Genomic DNA, 18,274 nt, shown 5'->3' with positions numbered 1-18,274 from the left:
GAGATGCATAAAGAAGAGTGCGGTCAGCAGGTCAAGGGAGGTTCTTCTTCCCCTCTACTCTGCCCTGGTGAGGCCTCATCTGGAATCCTGTGTCCAGTTCTGGGCTCCTCAGCTCGAGGGACAGGGAAGTGCTGGAGAGAGTCCAGCGCAGGGCCACCAAGATGATCAGGGGACTGGAACATCTTTCATACAAGGAAAGGCTGTGGGAACTGGGGCTGTTTAGTCTAGAAAAGAGGAGACTGAGGGGAGATCTTATTATTATGAACACTGTAATTTAGCCTAGAGTCAACAAAATTAGGTGTGTTGACAGAGCACATGCTGTTCACAATTGTTTTTTCATCATTTTTGAGTCTGCTTTTGAACATTCTCCTCTTCTAAGAGATGGGCACAAAGCAATACAGCCACAACACAGGGTTATATTTACTTATCCCTTCAGTTTAAATATACTTCCTTATGTCAGAAGACTTGATGGAGAATGGACACACTATAGAAGAAAGCAATGATAACTGAGTTATTATTGTGCACTTCACTTCGCAGCACTAAAAACTTTGGTTTGGTGCACAAGAATAGTAGAGACATTCATCTTCATCCTAGCATATTACAAATCTTTCTGTAGACTCAATAGAGTATGAAGGACAAAACTGCTTCCTTCAACATTAACCACTGGAAAGGTAAAAATTTGCTTGAAATCAATCATCTAGTTTCCCTCTCTAAAAGGCAGCCTGGCAGCAAGCACTCTGGAGGATAATTCAGTATGTCTTAAGCATATGTCTACTATAAGAATCACTCTCTGTATGGTTTTAGTTTTCACTATTGAACAAGTGTTCTACTACAGATCTAAGATAACTAGCTTTGAAAAGACATCTGATTTTCAGGTGATTATAAAGTAAGTTCAATGGATTTCTAAGCAAAACAGAATTCTGCAAACAGTGTGGTATAGTTCACTTACAACTTTCCACATTTTCAGTAGTTATAGCTGAGTCATGCACAGACAAAATACATCAATACTTTTATCTTCCAAGAGCTCTCCCACCTCACAATTGCTGGCTGTCCAGTAAGTTTGCTGATACCTTCCTGCCCTCATAGCAGGCCTGATAGATAATGCAAAGCTCTGGCTGAGCTCTTAGGTCTCTTGACCTAAGACTGATGAAAGTTTTGAGAATGTGCCAAAGTGGCATTACTTCCAGCTTAGCATATCCTTATATATATATATATATATATATATATATATATATATATGTAGCCTAGCTATTTGCAAGGGGCAGCTGTCAAAGTCAGTGCACAAGGCTAAAGATCTTTGGTTCTGATGTGTTATCATGGAGGCACCATCAAACCACCTGCAGTCACACACTGGGATTTAACTGCCAATAGATGCTGAAACTCTCAAATAGTATCTCTCTTCATCCATGTGTTTCAGGAAGAAAAGGGCAGAGAAAGAAGATTTTCAGACCACTTGTGCAATCACATGTGCAAGTTGTGTATTTTAGAGGTTGATGGGTTTTACCACCAAAGAATAGTATCCAACATGTGCACCACACCACGAATTTCTAGTATATGAACATATGGAAACGCATCATCTAGACGCAAAACAAATGAGAAAGTTCTCAAAGTCTCTAAAACCTTTAAGAATAACTCTTTTGTTAGGTGTTATTACAGTTACAAGAGTAACTTCTACCTCTGGTATTATAAACTTTATCAATAGAATCATAGAATGTTGGGGGTTGGAAGGGACCTGTAGAGATCATCTAGGCCAATGCCCCTGCAGAAGCAGGTTCACCTAGATCAGGTTGCAAAGGAACATGTCCAGGCGGGTCTTGAAGACCTCCAAGGAAGGAGACTCCACAATCCCTCTGGGCAGTCTGTTCCACTGCTCTGTCACCCTGAAAATAAAGTTGTTTGTTTGTTTTTTACTTTTTGAGAATCTAAAGCCTTAGTTTCATACATCAAGATTCAAAATTTTTAACCATGTGCACACAGATTTTTACTATCTCCAAGGACACACAGACAGCAGTCACAGATTGACAAATACAAATGATAATCTGGCCTCAGTGCATGACTCTAACAACAGAAACACTCACAGTTTATTGGAAATTGTGGGCAGATCATGGATGATCTCTTCATATGGCTCTTCTTGAGATAAAGTAGAAACAGCTAGAGGGTCTTTCATCTTTTCCTCCCAAACAATTTCAGCCTTCAGAAGCATTTCCTCAATAAACTCAGAAGCTGCAACATCTAAGACATTGGAACATCAAGATATCAGACAAAGAAAACAGTGCAGAAAAGATTCTGTAAATTCAAATCTCTAGATCAGATTAAGTTTATGCATTGATCTAGCTAAAATGAACAGAACTGCTCAAATATGGATCATAAAATATTAGTTGAAATTACTGGGAAAAGAAAGGTGAAGTAAATTCAGTATGGAATTAAGCTGACATTTGCAAAACCTCAAAATAATTCTCACTGTGTAGTGAACGAAAATATTATTTGATAATTCATAGGACTTCACAACTGCTTTCAATTCTGTATTTCAATGAAAACGTACTTAAATCCCTTTCAAACCTTTAACATTTCTACAAACTAGACTTGTGTCTTGCACATATACAGGTGCTAAAATCAGTTGCATTTGCAGATGAGAAATACAGTTGACTGCATGAAAAACATAACAAATGTGATTAGCTAGCTATATTGCTAGATTATCTGTATTGTTAGATGATAACACTACACACTATATAAACTATATGTATACACATAGATATGTGTCTCTAAGAGAGTAAGAAGGGAAGAAAACAGGGTCACAGTAACTAGTACATACATAATTTACACAGATTTTCACCTACCTGAAGGCTTTTCATTATTGCAGTTAAGAAGACTGGGATTTGCCCAGTGCATCAAAAGTAGCTTCACAAGGTTGGTCTGAAATAGATAAAACCAGAGATGTTTGAAATGGCAGAAGGATCTGTCATTCAGTTTATTTGTTCCTTCCTACATTTGCAAAAGACCTTTAATATTATTGCATCCAATCATAAACTTAGCATTGCCAAGTCCATCACTAAACCATGTTCTAAAGTCTCACATCTACACTCTCATGATAACTCACTTCTTTAAAGTTGGATCTCAGCTGCCCTACAAGACCACGTGGGAAGAAAGCAAACTAATGCAATCAAGTGAACTGCAAAGCTTATAAATCATAGGCAATACCTCAAAAATCCCACCTTCTTCAGCTACTATAGACACTAGCATAAATCACAAGAGGCAGATAGAATACAATTCTCCTACAATTTCAGTGTATCCTCACCACAACTATACCCCCAGTCTCCCTCAATCCTTATATGGTAAACAAATCTGCATAGGTAAGGAAAAAAAGCCATTATCACCACTTGGTATGACTTAGATCACAAATATTTCTTTGTGCCTCACTAATTCAAAAACTGTCTACCACCACTGCCAAAGGAGTCTGACTCACAGCCATCATGGAAGTAAACCTTTTCTCTGTCAGTAGTAGAATTTGGCACATTCATCTCATGTTTATCAAATCCATTTAATGTATTAGTAATGGTAGCAAACATAGTAAAGTAGGGTAGAGTATCTCATAATGAAAAAGTCTAAGACATATTTTTCAACTCCTGCAAGAATGGTTCAAGCAACTGTTTTTAGTGAGCTCTTCTATCCTTGCATTGAAGTCTCTAGAGCTATTTGTCTATCAAAGGCTGTAACGATATCTACCCTGATAAATTGGTTGGTCAGAAATGAGTAAGAAATTGTTAAGGAAAAAAAAAATAATCCCATTTATAATGTGACTATAAAGCTTAAGTAAATGAGATAATTGTTTGCAGTTTTGGATATATGCTAAAACAAACAATATATAACATAAATGTAACCAGCAGGGAAAGCCAGGATGAGTAATAGGAAAAAATAAGCTTTGCAGAATAGAAAGAGTTCTTCAGAGAAGTGAACTACAGATAAATGAAAACTGAATTGACAGGCAGCTAAGGGAAAGGATAGTAATTTGGCATAAAAACAAGTAATAAATAAATAAATAAAGGCTAAAGAGGAAAGAAATCAATGCAGTAAAAATACTAAACTTCAATATGGATTCAGTACCCAGAAGGTGACTTGCTACAAGGGACTATGATAAGGAGGAATTAGTTAAAACATTAAAAAAACCTCACAAGCTTTTAATCACAGAAAAAGACCAGGAAAATATTGTTTCAAATTTTTATATAAATTAAAAAAAAAAAATTATTCTCCTCAGCTTTCTTATGCTGGCTTTCCATTTTGGCAGCAACAGCAGAAAATTCAGCAAACTGTGGAAGCAGGGAAGAAGCTGTAACATGTTTATTTCCAAATCCAATTAGACCTGCTTTCAACTGAAAACCCGTAATACATGTATCTCCGTGTTTTTTCATTATGAAAAAATGGAACATGCTTACTCATTGAGATGACTAAATCAGTAGCAGTTGCATAATCTTGTTAACAGCCATTCTGAAAAGTGGTTGTGCTTCTATCAAAGGAGAAGGGTTTTAAATGGAGTTTCAGTTTAGTAACAATACACAGTTTTTTGGGTTACCAAGTTTTGGATTTATGCCATAAGAAATTCCATGCTCCAATATCAATCCTTCCTGCTGCCAATGAAATATCTCCAGCTGGGAATCCTTCATGCACATCACCAAGACTAAGGTATTCAGGTCACAGGCAATTTCAATTACCTGCTTTTGGATACATAGAACAGTCTGTGTTAGTTTTTACCTCATTCACTCATGTCTCGGAAGGAGTATTTAAAAAATCTAATTGCCATATCTTCAGAATTGTTCTTAACAGTAGAAATATTTGTGGAATAATTACAGCAAATTACCACTATCCAAAGGAATTTCCATTGCAGAGTTACAGGAAAAGCAAATATGACTATTTTAAGAGAAACTGCAACATCTAATGATGTATTGTAGAACCTAAGAATAATATTAATATATATAGAGATGCCTATTTACCAGTGTTATCTTTGTCAGAGAATCACAGAAGGGCTGGGAGGGACCTCTGCTAGGTCTTAGACCTCTGCTAGACCTATGTAGTCCAACCCACCTGCCAGAGCAGGACCACTTCACACAGTAGGTCACACAGGAACTCATCCAGGTGGGTTTTGAATGTCCTCAGAGAAAGGGACATCTACTTACAAAATATTACCCATCTTGCTTCTCCTCTCATGACCTTAATTATTTATTCAGTGCATTTTTGACAGGACTCACAGAAACCTCTTTCCTTTTTTTTTAGAACTTTGACTAGTCTCCTTCACAAAAGACAAACTTAGTTACTTTTTCTGTCCAAATAAAGCAGGGCTATCTCTATGATCTTGGTGTTCTGGCCAAATTATAATTTTTCTACCTCTCTCTGACTTCTCTTACTGGGTACAGGGCATAAGCAATCCATGAGGTTCCTGGAATACAATGATGATATCTTCCTTCTCTGTGATAGAAAGGCCAATAAAGAGAGGTGCTATACTTGTTCTTACCAAGAAGGAGGGCTAGGGGGAATGTGAAACACACAGGCAGGTTGGTTGCAGTGACCATGAAATGAATGGAAATTAAATAGTGGAGTGCAAGATCATTAGGGCAGTGAGATGGGCTCATAGAAAGCTCACTATCCTGGACTTTAAGAGAGTAGACTTTGGTCTGTTCAGAGAATTGCTTGGTAGAGTACCATGGGATAAAGCCCTGGAGGGAAGACAGTCTAGGTGGAGGCCAGTAACTAGTGGTGTACCCCCAGGATCAATATTGGGTCCAATCTTGTTCATCATCTTCAATAATGATCAGGACAATATAATAGAGTGTACCTTCAGCAAGTTTGCATGTTACACCAATCCGAGAGGAGTGTTGAATAGGCCAGAGGCTCATGCTGCCATCCAGAGGGATCCTGATAGGCTGGAGAAATGGGCTGACAGGAACCTCATGAAGCTCAACATGAGGAAGTGCAAAGTCCTACACCTGGGAATGAACAACTCCAGGCACCAGTACAAGCTGGAATTCACCTGGCTGGAAAAGAGCTTTATAAAAAACCAGGGGGTTCTGGCAGACACCAACTTGAACTTCAGCCAGCATTGTGCTCTGGCTGCAGAGAAGGTTAATGTTACCCTGAGATGCATTAGGAGGAATGTTGCCAGCAGGTGAAGGGAGGTGATCCTTCCACTGTACTCTGTATTGGTGAGGCTGCACCTGGAGTACTGTATCCAGTTGTAGCCTTTTAATACAAAAGAGATATGGAGAGAGTACAGCAAAAGGCAATTAAGATGATTAAGAGGCTAGACACCTCACATTAGAGGAAAGGCTGAGAAAGCTGTAATCAACCTGGAGAAGGCTCAAGGGGATTCCATCCATGTAGGAAAAGATGTGATGGGAGGGTGCAAACAGGATGGAGCCAGGCTCTTTTCAGTGGTGCCAAGTGACAGCACAAGATGCAACAGGCACAAACTGAAACACAGGAGGTTTTATCTCAACATCAGAAAATACTATTTGTCATGGTTTGACATGCCAGCCTTTTCTGGTAAGGGGGAAGGAGCTGTAAAGATGGCTCCTGTAGGTAGTTGCTCGAAACTCTCTCCAGCTCTGAGCCAGATCCACTTCTGGGGCTGAGACAATCCTCCACAATCACTATTTAAGAAGAAGCCATAAGAGGAGGCTTCTTCCTCCTTCTTCTTCCTCTTTCTTCCTTCTTCTGTCCCTTCTTCTTCTTCTGGCTGGTAGTGGTGCAAGGAATAGGAACAGTGAGAGAAACAATCATGCAGACTCCAAGGTCAGTGATGAAAGAGAGGAGGAGGTGTGCTGGAGCAGAGACTCCTCTGCATTCTACAGAGAGGACTGGTGAAGCTGACATTTATTTTCATTTCTTTAAAGGCCCCGCATCAGCAGTGGAAACTCATTTTGATGGTGGCCTCGTGTCAGGGGCAGAGACTCATGTTGCTGAAGCTGGCCCCGGACCAGGGGCAGTGATTTACTTCATTGGGGGCCTTGAGCCAGGGACAGTGACTGGCTGGAGGAGGCCGTGTCCCATGGGGGAGACTCAGTCACTTCACTGCAGGTCCCGAGCCAGAGGAAGTGATTTTCTTCTTTAAAACTATGGCCGGAGCAGGTCATGTCCTGAGGAAGGGACCCAATATCCACAGCTGTAACTGTGGGAAGGAACCCACTACAAAGCAGCTCATTAAACTCATGCCCAGAAGAGGCCCTGTCCAAAGAGAGGGACCCTATAACTGCAGAAACTGCAACCGTGGCAAAGAATCCATGTGTGAGATATTCACCAAGGACTGCGTCTCATGTGAGAGACCCTGTATCGGCAGTAGCTGCAACTGCTGGGAACAACCCACACCAGAGAAGTTTGTTAAGGACTGTGTTCCAGGGGAGGAACCCCGTGTTGGAGCAGGGGAAGAATGCCAGGAGTCATCCTCATCTGAGAAGAAAGAAGTGCCAGAGCCCATCTGTGAGAGACTGACCACATCCCCCATTCCCTTTCCCCCTGAGCCGTTGACGGGGGAGGAGGTAGAGATACTGGGAGCAATGAGCTGGGCAAGGGAAGAAAGGAGGGATGGGGGAGGGAGATCTTAAAGTGCTGGTTGTAATTTTCTCATCATCCTACTCCCTTTTTGCTTTTATTCCATTCTGTTTCTTATAGAATAAACTTTCCTACTTTCCTCTCTTAAGTCGAGTACTGGAGTCTGTTTTGCCTGGAACCATAATTGGCAGCGAGCCCTCCCTGCCCTTGTCTCAATCCACAACAACCTTGCTTATCTTTTCCTCCCCTTTCACTGGGGCCTCTGCCATCCTAATGAAGGTGGGAGGTGAATGGGGGCACTGAGCGAGAGACTGTCGTGGTGCTGCTGTGCTAGCTGGGCCAAACCACAACACTATTTCACTTATGACAGTGAGCTAGCACTGCCACAGGTTACTCAGAGAGGTGTAAAGTCTCCATTCTTACAGATATTCAAAAGCTGTCTGGATGTGGCCCCAGGCTTGCTCTAGGTGACCACAGGGGCTACACTAGGAAACCTCCAGAGGTCCTTTCCCACCTCGAACATTTTGTGTTTCTATGTAATGGAGTAAAAGTTACCTATGACTTTTCCAGAACTGATCATTTTTTTGTTCCTCCATCATAATCAATTGGTTAGTAAACCTTTAACAGCTTGACTGTTTACAAACACAGGAGTTTTTTGACAAAAATATATAAAGAAAGATTATACTAAATACAGGTTTACATAGACAAGATTGAATAAAAAATGGCTTTGTGCATGTAGAAACTCTGAGCTTGATAAACAAAACAGAATGCCTGATCAGATGTGCAGGCAGACCACCACAGTTATACCAAAAGAGCCGTGGTATTTTTTTCCAAACAGCAAGTGGGAAGAAATGCAGTCTGACTACTGTAAACTTGAGCTTTAGTCCTCAAACCAAATGTTACAAGGAAATGTAATGCAACTCACATTTATGGGAGCAACACTTATGATCTAAGTAGCTAGAAAAACATGCACATATAAACAGACCGGACAGGGGAGCATTGAGCAGCTCTTTAAACACAATGAAACATGGAGTGCAACACTGAAAATAAAAAGCTGTCAGAGGCTAAAAGGCAGAAGATTTACTGCATTAGGCACATTATAAAGCCTTCAAATACAGTTTCCCCATGCCAAAAAAGTCCTAAGTTTTACCACACATTAAGTCTTAGCTAAGAAAACCCAATGCTCAGTTTCATAAAGCAGACTTAGGAGCATCAGTGTTGGCCAGATGACAGGTTGTCAGGCTTGTTGCCAGAGATAAGTGATTGCTGTGACAGGTCAGGAAATATGGAGTATGAATGACTGATAGAGATTCCTGAAGAATCCTCCCTATGCACTTGAGAGGAATCTCTGTCACTCTGAAGTTATAGCTGCAAATGGAGCTCCAAACTGCTCTCAAGCCATGTTTGTTTTATTGCTAGTGAATTATCTGGGAAGCAGAACCAGTGTTCCTGAAATGTCTTGCTCTCCTATCTGGTCAGATACTTTCCTCTGAATCTATGCACAGGATGCTAAATCTGTGCCAGCACCTGCAAGGAATAAGCTGATGGCTGAGCTTTGAACTCTTATTATCCAAGCCTGAGTGCCATTAACTTGAATAATTTATTCTCTTTTCTTTACCATTGGAGAGATACCTGCTTAAGTTGTAAATGCAGAAAGCTGGAGGTTTTATGCAAATGTCCTGATGTGCTATTTTGCACAGTAATGAATATGCATTGTCCAATTTGCATGTATCCCCAAAGGTAAATTCCTTCAGTCTTTCAATTTTCTTCCCTGTCAAAACATTTCTCTCTGGTCCTCTATTCCTCTCTTTCTATTTCAACACTGGATATTTCCTATAATCCTCAGTGACCTGGTTCATCATCAACCTTTCATTCACCCTTCCCATAATTTCTTATTCCTCAGGCCATTTTTCTCTGTTCCCTGTCTCTGATAATCCCAGTTCCCTACATGTATATTCCCACATTGTTTTCTTCCACTCTTTATTGGTGTTCTTATCCCTTTTTTTGGGTTTATGTTATTTTTCTTTTCCTTCTTGCCATCCATTCCTCTGTTCTCTTTGACTAAGGCCTTCCCACCATCTTTCTGCAATTTCCTTCCACCTGCTGTCACTTCTCAGGTTACCACTCCATTTTCTTTGGATATGGTTCCCTGCATGCCCTCATCCACAATGAGACAAAGTCATGTAACAGGAAATTAGTGGATCAACAATCTTAGATCAAAATCGTTGTTGTTTTGGACCATCAGTCTCACCTTGTGAAATACAGTGAAATCCCCAAGTATTATTTCAATATCTAAGTGTTTATTCACTAACAACAAAACCCATAGGCAGAACACATGAAATTCCACTGGTTACACCATTATAATCTGCAGTCCTCACCCCTGAGACAACCTACATTTATACTCATAAGAATCAGCTTTCCATTGCTCATAAGGTAATGAACAATATAAAGTAAAGCAAACTCTACTTCACTGGTCTGGAAAAGTGTATGTTTACCAAACTCTGATTTTTGTTAGGCAGTTTGTTAGGACTGCTGCTTCTGAGTGCTTATGATTTTATTTTTTTTTTTTAATTAGGCAGGAAAAAAACCCACTCAATATGAACCAGTTCTGGGAGCAAAGTGTGGGAAAATATATTGCTTGGCCCTTGTGAGCTCCAATGTTTTTATGACTTGAAGACTTTGTATGAGGCTGAAGATGAATTCTATGGGCTGAGAATATTTCTTTTGTTATCTGTTTGGAAACTCGTCAAAACTTAGCCAAGTTTCAAACCAGATGCTTACAAGACAGTTTTTTGACTATAAATCAAAGAGCCCACTTTGGCTAATATGGTCCATTGTAGGCCTAAATTTTGGTCTAACCAGCCTCAGTGGCTCTTTTTGAATATACATTTGGATGTTTAAAAGACCTGCAATTATAAAATATAAATCAGGGAAGTAGCTTCTACTCTTATTAGTAGTAGTACTAAGCTGCTGTGATAGAAGTGCTGTAGCTTCATATTAACTGCATATTCAGCAGATGGAATATATAAGATCAGATAAGTCATGGAGTAAAAAAATTATCAGATAAGTCAGAGTGATAAAACTCTTTAGAATAACACTGGAGACTATTTAACTAATGCAATTACATGGTAATAGGACCTTCACTAAGCATCAAGGACATTAAGAAGAAAAGTGTAGGTTAGGGACCTCAAGCTACTGTGAAGTGAAACAAACAAACCAAATCCCATGACAGAGACTCTCAATATTAGAGAGTAAGGTAATTATTAAACTATTAGAGTTACCATGAATAGAGTTTTGAAGATCATGTGTTTGTTCCCCATTACATAATAGTTTGCCTTAGAAGTCCAAGTCTCCCTTAAAACTAAAGTCTCATATACAAACCCTTAAACAAGAGGAATATTTTTCAGAGGCTAAATACCCTTTTCACTGCAATTGCAAATCTCATCCACAGTACTGCTCTAGACACAGGAAATGATGTCTGAAAGTCATTACAGATCTCCCTTCTTAATACAATATAGATGATACATTTTTTCAATTGAGTGCAGAAAAAAGGAGACCATAACCACCTGTGATCAGCAAAGTGGAACAGATTAGGAAAAGTAGGTTGCGGGAATGAGACTAGCAGCAGGGTAGAATGATTGGAGGGGAAAAAATAGAACAGAGCCTGAATAAAATGCTGGCCTTTGGAACTAACAGCATGAAATAAATGAAGTGAAAGGGAAGAAGAGAGATGTGGCAAGGAGCCAGGATGTAGGTAGAGACAGACTAAGCAGAAAAAGAAAATGAAAGGAGAAAGTGACAAGGTGAGGAAAAAACACTGATATTGGGAGATTGGGAGTGTGAGCAAGTGGGAAAAAGGGATAAGTACAACAGAAGGGCAGGAAGGTTGGCATGAAGCCAAAGCTTGGATGAGAACCAGGGAAAGGAGGAGGAACAGAAACTGGCTGCGCAAGGAAATTAGGATTGGAATAAAATGTGTAAGGAAAGGCCATGACGCCAGGCAAATGAATCAGACAACAAGGCAACAGAATAAAGACAATAATGGAACAAATTGGAGGCAATGGGACAAATAAGGTTATATGTGGGAGGAATGAACTGCCAAGACCATAGCAATCTTTACTTCAATCCTAATAAACATGCACAGGGAAAAACTTGTGATCCTGTTAATAAATAAGCTTCTAAACTTTGTTCCTGCAACACTACAGAGAGATGCTTCTCAAAGTTTATGTCTAAACAGTTTTATTAGACTTCTTTTTCATATATGCTTCTTGTATATGCAAGCTACTGTAACTGCTATTTCAAGGAAAACTAAATGGATATGGATGACTGAGATCCTGCAACAAATATGTATACAGTGTAGTCTGTGCACATGTTAGCTTTAAAAGTATGCATGTAAACAGTGGGAATTTTATAGCATGTCTGTAAATTGAGCTTGTCTCTAATTTGTATGTGAAACTCAAACTTGTACATCTATTTTCTTATTATTTAGTATTGTGTGAATCTAGCTTTTCTTGTCTTGGTGTTCTATAACCACAATTAGCATTTGAATAATTTATAGGAACCTGAATATATTGAGACTGAAAGAAAGATATCAGAGGCAGAAATCCCAAAGTGGCTCTCTGCTTGAGGAAAATGAGTGTAATAAGATCTGAAAGGAAATGCTGCTCTTCTACCTGAGCAGAGTCACACATGCCAAAGACAAACAAAAAGACTAAAGAAAAGAGGGTGGGATATGTCTGGATAAAATATTCTCCAGAGGATTTTCTGACCATAAATGAAAGATTTCAACTGCTTGACAGGGAAAATATGTATTCCCTGAGTGACTATACTCCACTCCTTTTGAAATACTGAACAAGCACTCCCTTCTTTAGGCTCTTCTCATTGAAGATATTTGTAGACTATGTTTGCAGAAGTCCAGAAACTGCATTCAAAGGAATGGCCACGGTAGTGGCCAAACCTGAATGAGATTAAATATTAATTTCCTACAACGAGGTCAGACATATTATAATGATGGATGTGGATCTAATTTCTAATTTGAGGTCAACATGCAAAGAAAGAAAATGAAGCTGAAGTTCACAGTTGCATTGAATGATTAATGTGTTTTGGTAATGATAAGCATATAGATCACACAGTAAGGTCCATTTTCTCGGACTTCATTAAGAAGTACAGAGTCCCTTCTATGATCTGAAAGAAATACTGTGTTTGGATAAACTAACTAGACAGAGGGGTATGATTCAGTTCAAGCAAAGAAGGCAATTAAATGAGTGTTAAGGGAGAATACGCTTATAAAATGATAGTCTCACACATAGATTTTGAAAAAGACACAGGAGCATGTAACGTTAAGAAATGTGAGGTGGATAAATAATTTGAATTTATTTGGGACATTTCCAATTTACAGATGGGAAGAAATTCTTGCTAGCACAGGAGCTAGCCTGGAGAGGTAAAATCAGCAGTTCAACAATTTTCTTATCATTTTATTTTTGACATCATGAAACTGTTAAATCACAAAGCCAGAGGCTAAATCTGTCCTGCTAAGTAAGACAGTGCAGTAGAGAAAGCTTAAGTATCTCTTATAATCCGCACTGCTTAACTGTTAGCTCTGTCCCAGAGTCTGCTTTGGGCCACTCCAACCAGCTCTCTAGAAACAAGGCTAATCTCCTGTAGAAGAAAGTAGCTCTAAACAAAACAAATGTGAGCCAGATTGTTGCCTGGCTTAATCCCTAGCCTTCTTTTATTTATTAATTTAACAGTTTAGACAAAGACAGCATCCCCCAAGGATGAAATTTTGGGAGCTGCTGGGGAGTCAGCTCTGACCTGGGTGCCTCTGATAGCTGGTTTTAAAGGTGACATTTCTGTGATAAACAACAAAGAAACAGCTTGTGCCTGGGAATTGTGCCAAAGTACCCAAGGCAAATGTCAGAGCTGCAGCCTATTCCCACCATGGGGAGGGCAAGTGTGTGCTCTCCTGATCACAGTAGCCTGGAAGATGTCCAGTGGGGACAGCACTACCAATGCCAGATTACTAGCTGTTCACAAAGTGATTGCTGTGCTAAATTCAAGCCTGAGAAATACAAGTTGCCCTTCCACAGCTGGTATCTGTGCCCACATGGGTGGTGTGGCACCCAAGTGACAATGTATGCCCTGCTCTGGTGCAGCAGCCACATACATAACAGCACTTCCCATGCTGCATGTGAATGAGACAAAGGAGTTCAAACTGCCATCAGTATTAAGGATGTATATGTCCAAAAGTCCTGTTAAATTTAACAGGTAATCCTGGTATATTCTAATTTCTTGAGGCTACTTTTGCTGCTCTCATAATCTTATTTGGAAGAGGTTTTTGTGTGTTACTGATGCAGATTTGTATATGTCTCAAAGAGGTTATTGTATTCCACCATTTTATTTGGGTAAAAATCACTAAAGTAGGCAACTCTGACCCTAATATCTCCATAATATCAATTTTTGGTACAATGTTTGAATCTCATTGTGCATTAATAATAAAAACTTCTTGTGGCCCTAATAGTTATAGGGAGGAAACTGAGTCCTAGAAACTCAGAATAACCTTGCTTTAAAATATGCCTATTTTTTATGTTATTATCATTAGTTTTTAATGTATGCATCTGGTAGTATTTCAATTAATAGTCACTCAGTGGTAACCTAATCTGTTCCTGCAAAGCAGATATTCATCTTTCAAACTGAAAGACTGATCTGCAGGCAGTAGCCTCAGTTGCCTTATTCTGTACATAACCCTCAAAAATATTAGTAATATCCTGTATGCCTATGCAAGAAAGATGTTCTACTCTGGATCTATACACTCTGACACTAATGAGATCATTCATTTATCACTCACTTATGCTATTTTTCAATATTTGGACCAATATTATTCTAGCAAATCTTAGATGGTAAATTTATGAGACTGCTTTTCTTCACAAACATGTAAAGACAGGTACAGATTTTAACTTTTTTTTTTTACATTTTAGTTAATACATATTAGCACTTAAAAATATCAGTTATTCCCCATTTGGAAACAATGCAACAACCTTGCTTTTGATAAGATTGGTATTGTTTAAAGTATTTAACTCTACTTTCTCTGTGCAGCTTTATACTAACAGTAAGCCATCAATTTCACACACTGCTCATGATGACTGGACAGATACAGCACGTCCAGTGTGCAACAGACTCAACCTTTTACCCATTTGCCCTGCACTTTGGTCTAGATTCCTCATATAAAATTTTTAAATGTTCAAGTTACACCTCTAACATATGCTAGTTCCCCATGACCTCTATAATCAGGGAGGGTCAGACCTCTAATTAATTATTCATTTCAACTATTTTAAATGCCCCTCCTAGACTGGTCTGAATTGCACTCTAGAGGTGATTCTTCACATTGGACAAAACAAAGCTTTGACTTTGCTAAATGTGGTTGAGATGAATCTCACCCTAAATAAAACTGAGGCTGCCATTATGGAGGTGTTTCTACAAGTCAGGTTTTGATTATAAGGTGCGAGTGTGATGTCTTTCATGTGTTTAGCTTGCTTAGAATAACCTATCTTTGCTTCAATAATTTCTCATATAATTTACTATGAAAGATGGAGCAATAAGCATCTTTTACTCCACTTATATCGTGTAATAATTTACAACTTGAGATTTGTAAAAAGAAGCTTGCAGTGTGTTTATTCTTCACAAGTTTCCTGCTGTACAAATGCAAATTAAATTTTCTCACCATAAATTTAAAATTTCAGTAGATGCTTTTTTTTCCCCAGGTAAAGTAAATTAGGACCATCTCTATTTTTGTTACGGTCTTACAAATAGCCAAATATGGGATTTTTTTTAAAATGTTGTGAATTTGTTTAGTTTAGTGTTTTGTTTTTTTCTTCTATTTTCTCTATCTGCCAACATAAAATTGTATAAGTATAGAGTTCAGATCCTTCAACTGGGTCTAGATGTCACTTTAAAACAATGTAATTGTTTCTTTACAATAATAGCAATACTCAATTTTTTTCATCAGATAATTAAAAAATGTATGCATGTAAGGTCTACAACATAAAATGGTTCAAAAAGTATGTGTAATTTGTAGAACTAATCCAATTGCATTTTATGAAAGGAGGTAGCTTCTCTAATTAAAAAATATATCTGAATTACTAAGAATTTTTTAGGTACATTATAAACAAGAAAAACTATCAGTCCTTATGACTCATGGAAGTTAATATTAATTATACACTGGATGGAGTTTGACTACATGTATTGCAGAGGCAATGCTAGTAAACTACTACACAATAATGGTTTAGAACGGGTTTCTTTAAACTTCTGAGGCCAGTTATTAAAAGATCACTGCCTATTATACATGTCAGAAGACAAGAAAAGGCTATTTTTCTGTTCCGATACATCCTCGAAAGAAAGAAATCCTCTCAAGAACTGAAAAAAAAAGGTCAAACTAAATCCAAATAGATTTTTTTTTTTTTTTACAGTCTTCTAGTAGAACATAAAGATTTATCACTTCAGTGAGTTCTTCAAGTGAGACTTTTGAAAAAATAAACTGCCACAAATATAAAAAAGTGAAAATGTAAGGGATGGAGTCTATAATTTATATTAATGACTTTCTCTGGGAATATTAATATTTTTGGCTAAAAAATAATTATTCCCTCATAAATATATTTTAATTTAAAATAGACTACCTAAATCATGTCTTGACCAAGGTTATTCCTACTGTGCAATACTACTTTTTCTCAAAGTAGTAACAAAGTTTGTATTTGTTTATAATTATTTATATAATTATAAATATGATATGCACATGAATTTATACTAAGGCTAAAAGATGTTTCAAATTATCATTGTAGGAAAGGGAATTTTAAAAACACCTTGATGGCTTAGCCACTGGATTAAATATTTTCTCTGATATTTAATAAAACTCTCTTATTAAGGGAATTTAAATGATTTACTTGTTTGTTCTGAATAAAACCCATATGAAACCAGAATTTATCTCCTAAATAAGGATGAAAAATTATCAATAACGACAATAAGGTATCTCCAAATGTATTCGTCATTAACGCTACAAAGGAAAAGTATTTGCTCTGTATTTTGTTAATTTTATTGTGGAAGAGTGCGATGTTACTTCATTTGTCTTCGTCTACATGTACCCAGAGTCTCTGTGCAGTGACTAACACAACTAGTCCCTAACTTCTCACCAAAAACTCTTGGTATAGTACAAATCACCACCACCATTATCTAGGACGTAAAGGGAAACATAGAGTCAGCAAGAAGGATTATCTCACAAAACAACGTTCTGAGCTCTTAGAACACTTCATAAGGAAAGAATTTTTTCAATTTCACTTTTCCCAAGCCACTTTCAATTACAAACTTCACTTGTACAGATCTATTTTAAAAGCCAAACCCAATCTAACCTCATGATAAAAAATATATTTCAAGTAATTTAGGGTTGATGTTACAAACATATACATGTTACATATAATCAAAGAAAAGTTCTTCCCTAGCCCTTTCAAGTCAGTCTTCTAAAGTCTTTTTGAATAAAACTAGTGTTTAGTTGTCACACTAGAGGACACTTGCAGCCTTTGTATAACTACATCAATGAAGTTCAAAGCCTGAACTTGCATGCCATCCTGATATGTAGGAAATAGCAGCTCCAGTTCAAGATTACATCACTGCAATCACTTTACTTCTGGATAAAACTATTCCTTCCTTACTGAAGGTAAAATGAGAGCATGCCTGCTCCCAGTATCACATGAGGATACAGAGGGAACAGAACTACAGAACAGCACAGGACAAGATGGGATGAGAAAGATAAAACTGCAGCATATTTAAATTATCACTGATGCCTTGCTAATAAAACTTGGGTTCAGGACATTCTTGTAGAAAAATTTTCGCTGTAAATTTAACCTTCCAGAAATTACTGAGAGTACACTTCAAGACACACATATATAATCAATGACAATCTATTCTGAAAATATGCTGAACTTTCATACTCTGTACAAGGTATCTCAATAGGAGAAATCTATACCCCACCAGAGCTAACTAGTCTCAAATACATCTATTTTTACTATTATTTTACTAAATTTTTACTGTCTTCTTGCTGTAAAGTGTATTATTTATTTTCTGAAGTCTGAAAAGAGATTGGAAGACATTTAATTCAATGAAAATGAGAACACATGCAACAATGAAATACATGTCCATCACCTTAATAAGCAACAAGACTCAAATCCATATGTAACAGAAGTACTGTAAACAGTTTTGCAAGCCTAAAAATATATTGCATATGTAGCAGTTTTCTGAAGATGATAGTCTGACAAGTGAATTATGTCAGTACTTGATTTATATCTTTCTACCTACATACTTGTCTTTTTTTTCCCCTTTCATTAGACATTTTGTTATGTTTAGAATCTACTCCTTAAATCTTATCATATGGAAGTCTCAAAAACAAACAAACAAAACCCCAAACCTCCATCAAAAAAAAGCAACCTTGTCTTCATATTCAGATCACAAGGGTGTAGTAAATTCAGCTGCATCCCAGATCTTGTATCTCTGAATTTCATTCTTGTAACTCTCGGCATTTCCATCTTGTAACTCACAGGTTTACTCACGAGCATGAAAAAGTAACTGAAGTACCAGAAACGGGCAAGAAGGAAAGTCCTAGTGCTCCTCAATTGTTGGCTAGAGATTAAGCTAAGTGAATGGGATTGTCTCTGTTGACATCAAAACCAGAATTAAGATTATGTAACTATGGAGT

General features: G+C 37.9%; 1 protein-coding gene across 1 annotated transcript in view; it reads right to left on the bottom strand.

Annotated features, from left to right (window-relative positions):
* The window catches only part of MYO16 (myosin XVI), a 374,343-nt gene that overhangs the window by 188,311 nt on the left and 167,758 nt on the right, over nucleotides 1-18,274 (bottom strand). The window contains exons 8-9 of the mRNA XM_061996543.1: nucleotides 2,838-2,913; nucleotides 2,079-2,232 (exon numbers count right to left, since the gene is read on the bottom strand). Of these exons, the coding sequence (XP_061852527.1) occupies nucleotides 2,079-2,232; nucleotides 2,838-2,913 (230 nt within the window). The remainder of the gene's footprint in view (nucleotides 1-2,078; nucleotides 2,233-2,837; nucleotides 2,914-18,274) is intronic.

This window comes from Colius striatus, chromosome 1 (assembly GCF_028858725.1).
Source record: "Colius striatus isolate bColStr4 chromosome 1, bColStr4.1.hap1, whole genome shotgun sequence".
In the NCBI taxonomy this organism is placed as follows: domain Eukaryota; kingdom Metazoa; phylum Chordata; class Aves; order Coliiformes; family Coliidae; genus Colius; species Colius striatus.
The sequence above is the reverse complement of the archived record's forward strand: the minus strand, read 5'-3'. Positions and strand labels throughout refer to the sequence as shown.